The 13,046-nt window shown below is 43.1% G+C and overlaps 1 protein-coding gene across 1 annotated transcript; it reads right to left on the bottom strand.

Moving 5' to 3' along the window:
* Window positions 1–1,485: 1,485 nt before the first annotated feature.
* Window positions 1,486–12,097, bottom strand: npc1 (Niemann-Pick disease, type C1). Its single transcript, XM_029132240.2, has 25 exons — window positions 11,951–12,097; window positions 10,320–10,448; window positions 10,081–10,187; window positions 9,612–9,757; window positions 9,172–9,339; window positions 8,843–9,092; window positions 8,653–8,735; window positions 8,190–8,560; window positions 7,795–8,021; window positions 7,377–7,477; window positions 6,990–7,092; window positions 6,669–6,858; window positions 6,361–6,543; window positions 6,127–6,241; window positions 5,906–6,033; window positions 5,593–5,727; window positions 5,399–5,488; window positions 5,114–5,304; window positions 4,874–4,989; window positions 4,275–4,404; window positions 3,991–4,176; window positions 3,686–3,917; window positions 3,225–3,338; window positions 2,977–3,139; window positions 1,486–2,887 (listed from the first exon to the last, which is right to left on the bottom strand). The coding sequence occupies exons 1-25, from the start codon at window positions 12,026–12,028 to the stop codon at window positions 2,805–2,807; spliced, it is 3,819 nt and encodes a 1,272-aa protein (XP_028988073.1). The 5' UTR covers window positions 12,029–12,097; the 3' UTR covers window positions 1,486–2,804.
* Between the last annotated feature and the right edge of the window lie 949 nt (window positions 12,098–13,046).

Below are 13,046 nucleotides of genomic sequence, written 5' to 3'. Positions count from 1 at the left end.
CGTGCTTCCATCAAAACAAACAGGCCAGGCCCAAACGTGGCTTAGCCCCTCCATTGACGGCCTAATTCCCCCGCGCTGCTTCATAAAGGGGCCTATTGACAGCTCTTCCTGAGCCCTGCTCACACACAAGTGACCCTCATTGTGAAAGAATGTGGAGCATCAATTGGGGCAAGCAGCGAGTTGTTGCTCTTCCCTTTAAAATACCATTTGGCTGAAACTGCATTTTGCCCCTTTCCCCGTCATGATGATGTGACTCAGGGCTTTTCCTGTACTGGGTTGGTCAACGTGGACCTGTGCAGGCTGCCGCTGCTGACATGATGTTTGGTCGTGTAACTATCGCCCAGCGCTGGTCTCAGTCATGAGGCAAAAGCACTGCAGGTGCACCTGAAAATCTGATCCTTGCTTCATGTTTGACAAAGCAACCAAATCCCTATTGTTCCACCCTGAGGGTCAGTTTCAGAGACAACCGAAGCCACTGTAACAGAAAACCACCGACGCAGAGCAGGACGCTGACCTTTCTCACGCAGGCCCGTGTTTTCAGCAGTCGCGGTGGAGGCCCCAATATCAGCTCAAGAACGGCTGTGGGAGGAAACGCAAGAGTAAAGAGATAAGACTGGACCGAGGAGGGACACGAGCTTCAGAAGCAGACGTGGGGCGCGACATGTAACAGCTTAGAACAGCACCTCTTTCTGCTTCCAGATTCATATTTGCTAGAATATTAGTTAAATTATTTTGCATATATGTGCAACGAAACTAAAAGTGTGCTCCAAAGCCAAACTGAGGCTTTGGAGCATGAGAAGGCCTCCATTAAATCACAGTTGTGCTCCTCAGACTGTAACTGCTACATACCTTGCTTAAGCGTCACTCTTGCCGTGAGGTGCTTGTCGCTACGACAGACGGGAACCGGGCCGAGCTGTGCACATCTTACATAATGCAACTCCCACTACCTGCAGAGGAAATTAATATTTTAATCTCTCAGCCAGATTGAAAGAACAGCCTCCATTCTCCCAGGCAGCGGATAAATAAATCATGAGCTGGAGGTTTGTGTGACAACAGCGCTGGACAGAGAGTCACAACAACACATGCTGGGAGGAAGTCCAGAGCTGTTTGGCAGCAACTTTCCAATGGGACGTGACTGACTGCTGGTCTGCAGGTTTGTGGTGTAAATACACTAAAGCTGCTGTCTGTTGCTTTACTTAATAGCTTCTGGCAACTTTTGCATCTTGAATGTTACAGCACTGCAGTTCGCTCCTCTTCAGGACAATTAGGTCAACTCTACCACAGCACACAGCCAGATGCACTGGGCTGCATGAATGGATTCAGGCGCCACACTGTGGCCATTCTGAACCGTCACAACAGAACATTACGTAGTTTAATTAGACTAACTAGAACATCCAAAAAAAAAAAATACTACACATTTATCTGACATCTGCAAAGCAAGCATATAGAGCAAAAGGACATAAATGTTTTCAGGTCACACCAAGAAGCACTAGAGCTTTTTTTATTGTTAAAATGTGTTAAAGTTTACCAAAGTTTAGTTAGTCTCTTCTCAACATAATACACAGCACTGTTACAGAAAAATCCTCCCACATTCATGTTTCAGTCAGTTGCGCTTGTTCTTAATTCTTTACAAAATTCTGTCTAAAACTGTGTCAGAATGGTGCCAGTTCTGCAGAGATGAGCCACAGGCATCGTATGGGTACTGATCAGATCCATCTACCTTACACCTCAACACACAGCTACGGTTGTGAACAAGGTGCTGGAATGTAAAGTTAGGCCACAAACACAAACCTAAGGATTAACAATAAAGAAACCCTGTGACTGCACCAGTGTCCAGTCATTTGAGTGTCAACAAAGAAGAAGTCTAAATTAGTCATGTGCTATTTACAGCAGAGCCTCTTCACCTTAAAGCAAAATGTTTTGTTCAGTAACTTGTACAAAATATTGTAGCTTAATGTAGAACCATTATTACCGTTAGTGAACCCTTGGCATCAACATGAATCCTAACTGATGTAAGTTCCTTTAAAAAAAAAAGGAACACTTGTAAAAATTTGCAAGGATATCTGAATAAACATACAACACCACTACAATGAAATATGGCAGCAGACTGTTTAAATGATGAGTAATGTGCAAAGGAAGTACAGTAAACAGACAATGACTTCAAGGTTTCACACCAGGATGCTGCCGATGTGCTCGTCTGTGTGTGACACTGCAGGTAGAGGGCTAAAGATGAATACCTGCACTGCCACCATGAACGGTCAGCCTGTATACAAACCTAAGAAGCATTGTTCAGACATGATCCATGTTGATGCCAAGCAATCGCTGCTGGTCTGCTAAGTTTGGTGAGTAAGTCTTAAGTAAGCTTTTGCAAAACAATCCTCATTTTTCTGATGTACATTTAAAACAACAAAAGTTGCCAGTTTTAACCATTTTAAGTTCTCCCACATTTTCTTAATTATCTCAAATGGATCTGACTGAAGGCTTGTCTGTAAACTGATGAAGCGTCTGTCTCTCCTACTTCCACACAGTCAAAGGCCTGTTTTCCCACAGTATGTTGCTCAAGCTTCACGTACTGAAGTCTGGCCTGCCTTGTAGTGTGTGGAGAACAGCAAGGGTCCAAAGTCTTCTGCTGAAATCGATGCATCTGCAGCGCAGAGACCTTTGCCTCTTCTATTCCAAGTATATTCCTGAGTTAAATCTGTGCATAGTACTGTTTATGACTTCAAATGTGTCAGTGATCATAGAAACGGCGTCACGCTCATTCAGTTCCCAGAGACAAAGTGGTCAATGTCTTTAACGACCCACTAGTAGTTGAGGAGATGCTCCCTTTCTGTGCCAGCGTAGCGCTGATTAGCAGCAAATGCCTTGGCTTTGTTTACTGAAGGACCTGAGAAAGGAGACAAATACACAGCATTTTATTTACAGCGATGAATCAGACGTGGTACAATTAATGTAGACATTTGTGACAGCACTCACCTATATAGCTGAGCAGCACAGGAAGGAAGATGAGGCCGTGAGTGGCCCCCAACAGGACGATGGCCAAGTACATCCTAAAGTAGAAAACCTGGAAGATCTGAGACTTGGAAAGCGCCAGGATTAAGATCCCTCCAAACTTTGTTAGTGTGATTCCACTGAAGACCTATGAAAAGAACATAGTGGCATCAAGTGGGATGTTTCAAAATACTGGAAGGTAACATGTTTGTAGAGGACAAAGTGAGACTCACAGAGCTTCCCATGTGAGCCAGAGCCTCTTCAGCTCGCTCCACTCTGTTCTTCTTCACACTGACCGAAAACGCTCGCACAATATGGCTGCAGAACTCCACCGAGATCCCACAACTCTGCAACAGAACCCAGGGAACACCTCAGCACCAAAAACACAGTCTGCCTTCACCGCCATGCTGTCAAGTTTAAGACTCGCTACATCTGACATGCACAAAGAGCTGCTGATATAGATGAGCATGGTGACAGAGAACAAAGTCCTCTAGGGCAAGTACAGCAAGAGACCGGATGACCAGACGGAATGTAAATACATCCCCACCTTGAAAAGAACAAGTGCAAACAAGCAACCAAGTGATAAAGTGGAAGCAAAAACTGACATGTAGCAGCAGAAGAAAAAAAATCGAATACATAATCAACTAGAAAAAAGATAAAAACGATACAATTCCATTCAAAAGCTGCTTCTTACCATGACGAGGTTGACGAGTGAGACCGCGTTGAGGCTGATGTTCCACAGCCACATGACGCCAAACATGTTGATGATGATCATGGCGATGGTGACGCTGACGAGCACGGCGGCCCACAGCTCGAAGCCCAGCAGCACCGTCGTCACCACGAATATGGCCGCCAGCGACAAGCTCAGGTTCAGGGCCGTGTCGAACACAATGGTGAGGTACTGTTCGTAAAACACGTAGAAGACGCTGCGAGGGAGGAAAAGAACAGGATAGATTAACGTTTATTGTATACAGCATGAGACATGTCTACAGGACTTACCTGTAGGCGAAGACGCTGTGGTTCATGGATTGACTGATGTTGTGAGCGAGGCTTCTGGCCATTTTCAGAGCATCTATGAAGTCAGGTGAGTCCTTCAGGATGGTGTGGTAGGTCATAAAATATGTGGCTCCAATGCCCGTGTTGTTGGGATACAGGTCAACTGCTGTGGCGTAGGCTGCATGGCCACTGTGGGAGCGAACAAAGACACAAACCACAGTAAAACCCATAAAGGTAAGTGTTGATTACGATTTGAAAACGAGAGATTACAAGAGCTAGAAACGAACCCTTTTCCACATTTGACGTTGGGATTGTCTGACAGGAACATGGGCAGAAATCGCATGAAGTCGTTGCCCTCAGGCCGCTGCTTCCCACTGGGAGTCATGGGTCGACAGTGAACACACGATGAATTTACCACTAGGAACCAACGGGAGACGGGTCATTTCCTTTGACACAAATGTATCACTTTGTTCTTATGTTAAAAATGAGCATGTACCTTAAGCATTTTATGACTTTTATGCATAATTTCCTCATTCTGCTTTACTTGACCCAAGTATGTAAGTATGTTGATTGTGACCTTTAACTGCATTCAATAAAATTATTAACTGAGGACTTGGCACATGATTATTCCCAGGATACTACGAGTTTGTTGAGATAACCTCAAATGACTCTAGCAACGTAATAATAAATTATGATTAGTCATGTGTCACTGAGAGTTTTCTGCTGGGCTTTGCCATAAAATTATTTGTTTTGCTCTATTTGATTATATGGAGAAGTAGAAAAAAAAAGCTGATCATAAAAAGCAAAAGCAATCAAAACAGAAGCTTGTGACAGGAGGGTCACAAGACAAGGGTTCAAAGTATGTTGACATTGGCTAAAAATGTACCCGAGGCGTTGCAGAAACCTCCAGTGCTGTTGTAGTATCGACAGCATGAGGACTGAGGCTTCACCCAGTCAAAGTAGTCATCAAGCCAGGAGGACGGTGCGAAGGCAATGGTTGTGCTAAAAAAAAAAAAAAAAAGTTTTTTTTAATTTTTATTTTAAGTGCAGTATAATATAAAACTTACGTTCTGCTTTTTGTTTTTCAAATCCAGCATTTGAGGGACTGTTTCTGGCTCCAACCTACTAGTTGCTGATGAGTGAGGCCTCATAGACTTGTTGATTTAGGGAGTTGTTGTTGCAGCCCACTCCTCCACACACCATGTTCTGCTCTGCTGGCCGACTGTAGTTGAGACCATCTTCTACCACAAAGTACACCGGCGCTCCAGCGTGGAAATACTCACTCATGTTCCTAAAGTAGTCCAGCAGATAAGAGTCCTAGTGGAGAGAAACGTGTTCTGCATTAAACTCAGAGTAAAAAAGGGCTCCAGCAACCCATGGGCACACACTTATGACAAACTATAAAACTCACATCAGGCATAGAGAGCTTCTGATCCAGTCCAATCTCTACTTTATTAACCACAGCAATACTGAAGGACAACATCCCCACAAACACTGCCACCTAAAAAAACAAAGAAAGGATGAATAAACATTTTTATTTTTGGTCATATTCTGAACAAGAACAATTAGTCTAAGAATCAGCAGCAGTGTCGCTGAGCTACTTACTACGATGGGTCGCACCCATTCTTTGAGAATGAATGGAGCATAGACTTTTTTGAAAAAGCGGAAGAGGAGGCCGTCTGTCTTTGTTTCTTGACCTTCTGGCAGCTTCACACAGCACATGATGTCAAATCGATTCCCCTTCAAAACAAAGATGTCAGTTTTCAGAAAGATTAAAAAAAGTGGAAAAATAAAAAGGTTTTACGTTAAAACTATTCCTGCACAGATGCAGTGACTGGATGAATGAAAACAGACTCGTCTAAAGACTAAATATAACCCTTCTAGTGTCAAACATGTCATCATAGCATCTCAATCTCACCTCCTGTCTTTTGGCATCTAAACCCAGCAAGCTGACAAAGCAGCTGATCTGCAACAGGAAATCAATAAAAACAGCCAAGCCAGCGAAGAGAGAGAACGTCCTCACTGCTGGCATGTTGGACAAGGCTCCTGCAGGAGACAGGATTCAACAACCGTAACTGTATGAGATCCAACATCTCCATGATTAGCGGGTGCAATAAGACAGTGGGTTTGTTATTTTACCCAGGAAGAAAGCCACCGTCTCAGAGAACGACGAGAGGAACATGCTGGGGGCTATGTCTCCAAGAACACGGCCAATCTGCTGATGAAGTTCCTCCTGGGGCATCCGCTCATCCCTCTGTTCCGAGACGCACGCAAAAATATATTACAAAAGCTGAAAGTGACATCAAGCTGCCACGCAAAGGAACAGATGAGACTTAGAAACAAGAAAGGCCATTAAAGCAGAAGAGCCGGTACCTGGTAGGTCTGCACAATAATGAAGATGTTGTCCACGCCAACAGCCAGGACCAGGAATGGAATGACCTCAATAACAATGAGGGTGAGGGGGATGCCGACATAGCTGAAGATGCCCAGTGAGGCAGTCACAGAGCTGAGGACTATTAGGATACCTGCTATACCCAGAGAAATCTTAGAGTCCACCTGGACGAGACAACAGGAAGACTCATGTTTTATTAGCTGCTACATTTCTACGCTCAAGTAGCAGGAAGCAGTCAAGCGTGTTGTACTGGTTATGTCAAAGCAATGTGGTAAGAAATGGGATTTACCAACAGTCTCCTGAAGCTGTGGATGTGACCCAGGGCCAGGGAGATGTAAACAAACATTATGGCATAGCTGAGGAGAATAGTGCCGATATCACTGTCGCTCTCTCTGTCAATTTCGTCCTCTATACTCCGCTCTGCACTAAAGGCTATAGTAAGGTTGGGGTTTTTGAAATCCTTCATGAACCGGATGAATCTGGAACAAACAAACAAACAAAAACAAAAAAAAAACAAACAGTTAATATGTAAGTAGTTACATTTAGTGAAGATGTGGAAAATTAATTCTAAAAAAAAAAAAAAAAAAAAAAAAAAAGACTGATCCCTCACTCTTTCTCCCATGCCAAAGCTTTTCCGAGCCTCACTGTGTCGTTCAGGAAGTTGTTCAGAGGGAAGGTGATCACCAGAGCGGTGGCATTGTTGTAGTTGCTCTCTGAAGAGTAAGAGAAAAAAAAATCTATTGCATCACTAAGAAGATACAACTATGACCACTATGCAATCAGTGTGGTGACATCACACGTTCCCAGACAATCATGGGCTCATTTTTGATAAATGTAATGTGATTGGTTTCTATGGCAACTCACAACATTATCAAAAAGGTGTTTGTATTATTTACTATTTTTAGAAGGAAGCAGGTACATAGACCCTGATCACCATTATAAGTGCTGCCACTGTTTACTATTGTTCTGCATATCCACCGCTGTTAATCCAACTTACCATCGTAACCCCCAAGGGCCAACCAGGGATCGATGGGGCCACCAAATGTGCCTAAACAGGGGTCATGGAGGGCGGTGGTGTCATTGAGTGATGTTGGTGCGCTGTAGAAGGAGAAGTGATTATGATTAGACTGGCCTGGTCACAAGCTTTAAGCTTATAAGAAAATAACCACATACAAGGTTAAAGGTAGAATCTGTTACAGAGTGGACATATTAATAAAATGAGGAAGTAGAACTTTAGGGAAGATGCATTTTTCCAGAGCAATTGTGAAATATTCTAATAAATAAAAAACACATTTGTTTGCTAATTGTTGGACCCCTTTGTCTCATGGCTCCTTATGGTTCAACAGGTTTGTGCCAACAATCAGAACAAGTGACAGAAAACCAATAAGAAACAGAACCAACTTCAGACTAATCACCTGACACAATAGAGGAAGTGGCTGTGATAGTCTGCATAGACAAAGAACCAGTCCCCAACACTGTGGTCTAGCACAGCGTGGCTGTTCTGGAAGTAGTTGAGAACGCTCAGGATGGTACAGTTGTCATTGTACGGGGCCAGCGGAGAAAGACAGATGTCTTTTAGAGTGACGTTCTTGCCATTGTATGTTGCCACCAGGGCTTCAATTTCAAGCTGCAGATCCAGAACCTGGTTGGTTATGGTCAACCCAAAAACAAAACAGAAGAAAGGAGAACTATAAAACCAAACCACATTTTCAGACATGCAGCTGTTCTTCACACACGTCTTTTTCAGTCCCTGTGGCTTTCATAGATGAAATTAATGATCCTCCAAACGGACGTCCCACCACTAACACACCTGGTGAAGGATGTCTTTATTGAGTACGGCGCTAAAGGGGACAGCTGATCCCGAGGGGTACGGATGGTATGTTGAAGAGACATTGAGCGGGGTGGTTATAATCAACTGTACAGTTCTGAAGAAGGGTCCAAAGTGAGTGTCAAAGTAGTCCTTCTCCTGGCGAGCCTGGCTGTGTGGTGATGACCACAGTTCAACAGGGTCAGTGGTGAGGCGCATATGAACCAGTCCCCCAGAGGCAGCTGCCACCAGAATCAGGCTTCCCAATATCACCAGGAAGGGGTGACGCACACAGAAGGAGCCCCAGTGGCTGAAGACAGTTCGCAGTAAATTCTCAAAGCGTTCCCCACATGTTTCACAGCATGAAGCATTCGCTGAAGAAAAGAAAAAAAGGGGCGAGAGGATCAAGGAGTCAGTTCCTGCCTCGCAACAATGACACAGGACTGTAGATAATGCATGACTATACCTTGGTCAGAACCATCACTGTTGAGAGACAGTGGATTATTACTCTCCAGTATGGGGCCATATTCTGACATGATTGCACTTCTCCTGTAAACACAAAGAACACAGGAACCAATCAGGGGTTACCTTCAAAACAAAAATAAAATATTCAAACTTTTAAATGTCACACTGCGTGAGGGGGCTAATTTCTTTACCTGTAACACCACGCTCCAAGTACAGCTCCAACAAAGATGAGCAGAAAGGCCATATAAGAGATCCACATGATGACAACCATGGCATCAATACCAAAGATCTTCCAGGGAGAGGGGGCAGGGGGAGGCACAGGTTTTGGACCACAGGCTTTAGCACAGTCCTGACAGGAGCAAGGGCCTGAACCATCCTCCAGGACCTCTGTGCAGTTGTATGTCTTGTTGTTCATGGGTGTGTACCCAGACACTGGGACATCTGCAGTAAAGACATGGTGTATAACAGGTTAACAAAAAAATATGCACAACAACACTACTTCTGCACTAATATACCTTACCTGAAAATTGTGGGAGGATAGGGAAAGGACTCTGTCCATTGTTGATATCAAACATGTACTGAATCCAGTTGGTAGCATTGCATTCCTTTGCATCCTTGCCACATAAAAGTGACAATGCCTTCACGTTGCTGGATGGTGCCTGAACATCCTGACAGGCATTGAACATGGCTGCAAAAATCATTTGAGATTGTCAGTATACACGTAAAAGTGCCTGCCTCCTATTTTTATTCATAACAGTCATGACTGTTCGTCAACCACAGTATTTCCGTAAGGCAAAGCATGACTTGATGTCATACAGTAGTAGGGAAGCGATTAAGTTTACTCAGCAGATTTGACAAGAACGTCAAATGAGGCAGGTCTGACATCTTGCAACACTGTTTCCACATAGAAAATGAGTCCAGCAGTTTTTTTTATAAATCTGCATTAATCTGTGAACTCACCATTGGCAAAACTTTGTCCAATAAAGTAACGCACTTCTATCACATTTTTCCCAGTGATATTTGTCGCTTGGAGGAACTGACTCTGATGGGGGCTGCATGTCAGCTCACAGAAGAGGTTCATCAGATTCAAAAAGCAGGCTGGGCAGCTGTGCACAGACAGAATGTCAGAAGCAGAAAGTAAAATAAATGCATCAATGTGTAACTTACAAAATAATAAAACACGTTAAAGTTTAAAAGCGTCACAAGAAAGTCAACAAGTGAAGTTAAAAAAAAGACGGTTTCTGCAGATCTGCCATCTGACCCATGAACTAGACTAACTGATTTCTTAGAACATGCATTTTACAAAACATTACTTATGTTGACAGTTTTAGAAAAGGAAACATTTGGTTCAGAAATTAAAAGGAAGAGAGTGATCTTTACTTCCAAACAGGTCATGGGCTTCATCAGTTAATGTTAATGCAGTTCATACCGAGACAGGAACTGAAGTGGCAGCTGCAGACTGGCTTCCAGAGTGCGCAACTGGTCAATGTTACAGCAAAGACTCCGGTCTCCATAGTCGTATCCAGGACAAAGTTCCTGCACACAGACATAGAAGGCATGACTTACATTTGACAAATTCTCCTTAAGCACAAAATATTAAATGGTAGGAAAGTAGTATTATTTTATAGGGGGTTGAAATGTCAGCATCAACAGTACAAGAAAATATACCGTGAGCAGCTCATGCCCCTCAGAGGGCAGTGGAATGGGAGGACCAGTGTAGTTGCAGTTGTATTTCTTTCCTGGCACCTGTTTCGAGTCCCCACATTCACCGTACCACACACAGTGTGCAGCGTCAGCCTGGTGTAAAAACATAAAAATAAAATGAATGATTAGCAGAGTCAAGCACAAAAACTGAGTTTTTCTTTGAATGTATGATCCTCTTGTTTTGATCTGTAGTCATTTGAATGTTGAAGCATACTTCTCGTTCTCGCTAATACGGCAGAGGAAATACCAAACAGAGTTCCCCTAAAGGTTGCAGTGGACCGTGCGGCTTAACCATCGAGATGAACAGCTAAACCTACACCACTGTACCTTGAGATTAATTATAGTCCTTTCATTTCCTGTGCATCTACTATGCTTTGTGTGACATGTGTCTGAGATTACATCTCACTTCTGCAAACTGTTTCCTTCACCATTTGAACATTTAGCCAAAGTAAAGCAGACAGTTTAGTCATATCGCACAACTCTGACTAGACTGATACAAAACGTTAAAAAGACGAAGTCAGATTTCTATGGCAACACAACAGTTTGTCAGTGTTGTGGCTCAGTTTGAGCACCTTTATGTTAAGCAAGTTCTGTTCTAACTGCAGAACTGAGTTGAAGGACAGCATTGAAATGTGACTGTTTAGTTTATGCAGCTGGAGACAAGGTCATAACTCTAAAAACGGGTTATCTAATGAAAGTCAACATTCAACCCAGAAACTTCAACCCAAAGTGTCTTCTTTTAGTCCAATACTCCTGCTGGTTCGTTCAGATTGAGAATATGTAAAACGGCCTTGATATCTTGTCCTATTTTACTTAACACCTCGTTTTTGTCGTTTCCTTTACTTCTTATCCTGTCAATTCTCGTGCTGCTGCTGAAATCATGGGAGTTTCCCCATTGTAGAAATAATAAAGTCGTGTCCTATCCTATCCCACAGTCTTGTACATTCCAGTGGGATTGCCTAATTAGCATACGAAGAATGGAACCAAATGTCTGCAGGATGTAGTGACAGAGGAGCTGCATGTGTTTAGTCTAAAGTCTGTGTCTGACTTCAATTAACACGTACCAGCTCCAGTGGAGACTTTTTACCAGTAACAGACCACTGGATCGACGCAGCTGCGGACACGCTGTTCATTCCGGTTTTGCAAGCTAGTCAAAGTTTGTTAAACACAATTCAGCACTTTTTAACCGAGCTGGTCGAAACAGCATTCGTGTGACTTGTCAGCTACTCTGGCACGACATCACACAGCAGAGGGAAACGGAGAGGGTATTTCGACATCAACTGCACGACCAGGACAAACCAGTACCCGCCTTGTGTGAGACGTCAAAGCTAACGTTTTAGCTAACGACGCCGGGGATGCCGCGGGGTTCAGCGGCCATTGCGGCTTATTACACGTTTGAGCCGTCAACGACAGGTCCCACTGTTCACAGGTGAGGTCATTTTATCCCAGGATGAAAAGTGAAAGGCTAAACTGCGACGAGCCAAACTAACCCGACCTTAGTTTTGCTAGCGGACGCAGACAAACGCCACAGTTAGAGCGCTGACGGAGATGGGTCATGTTTAATCACGAGAACTAAGGAGTTTAGTCAGACTTACCAATCGAAAATATCCTTCCGAAAGGAGTAAAAGAACGATAACCGTCCCTAATAGGCTTCTCTCGGGTGAGACCGCCATGTCTCCGGCCGAGCAGGTTAAACCCAAGTGACGGCGCAGGCAAAGTTTCGCATTTCTTGTTGACGCATTCTTCTTCATGGGATGATTTGTTGAGGGCGGAGGCTAAGTGTAGCCTCAGTGCTGCCACCGTGCGGCGGTGGCGACACAGTACACATAAACTCCTCGAAGCTGCAATAGTGCTTCTGTAGGTATTCAAAAAACACTATTAATGTTAAAACGATTATTACAATGAACCCTAATGACAATTCCTTGGTTTAGTCAGTCCTAACAGTGTGAGTTAGTGTATTTTTTGGTACATATCCACACTGAGCACACTGACAGGGCCTAAAGCTTCATTTGCTGCCACCGCTGTTTAACATCATTTAAATGCGGAGGCGTCCCTGCTTTATATTTAGCTCCTGATTTTTCTAACAACATTTTTTTTATCAATATAAGCCACGGAATCCAATTGAACATGAAAAAGATTCCCTCTGGGATGAGATTCATTCAAATGAGTTTGAAATCTTAGTGGTTGAATAGAAGCATGTTTATTTATAGCGCATTCTGTGATTTGCATATTGTGGGCAACTACAATTAGGGTTTAATCCTTGAATTGTTTATTTCTTTTCTTTACTGTTTATTTTTACCAAACATTTTGTACATTATAATCATCATGTAATCAGCCTGAACATTTACGTAATCTCACCTTGAAACAGGATTTATTGACGTGTGGCTTCTCTTGATGTTTAAATAATCATGTCCCCCTAATCTGCCTTAACCCTAATGATTTGTTTCTCTAAATAATGTTTAACAGAAGCACAAATAACCCTGATGAAGCACTGTTTGATTAACAGTAACCAAAAGATCAATCAACACATCTTATACAACAAATATATATATTGACATTTGTAAATCATCCTTAAAGCCGCCTCTTCTCATAACTAATGGTAAAGTCATTTGCAACTCATTAGTTTAGTAGTAACAGAGTTTTAATGAAACATCAAATGAATGCAGCTAATCAGCATCTGACCTGTATTTC

The sequence above is a fragment of the Betta splendens genome, chromosome 17 (genome assembly GCF_900634795.4).
Source record: "Betta splendens chromosome 17, fBetSpl5.4, whole genome shotgun sequence".
In the NCBI taxonomy this organism is placed as follows: domain Eukaryota; kingdom Metazoa; phylum Chordata; class Actinopteri; order Anabantiformes; family Osphronemidae; genus Betta; species Betta splendens.
This window is presented reverse-complemented; position numbering and strand designations above follow the sequence as displayed.

What these genes read in the sequence shown, in the direction of transcription:
- npc1 (XM_029132240.2), bottom strand. Translation starts at nt 12,028, where the DNA reads ATGGCGGTCTCACCCGAGAGAAGCCTATTAGGGACGGTTATCGTTCTT. An exon ending in AGGGGCATGAGCTGCTCACG is followed by an intron (nt 10,188 to 10,319) that starts GTATATTTTCTT and finishes GTCTGTGTGCAG; the next exon opens with GAACTTTGTCCTGGATACGA. An exon ending in TTATTGTGCAGACCTACCAG is followed by an intron (nt 6,242 to 6,360) that starts GTACCGGCTCTT and finishes GTCTCGGAACAG; the next exon opens with AGGGATGAGCGGATGCCCCA.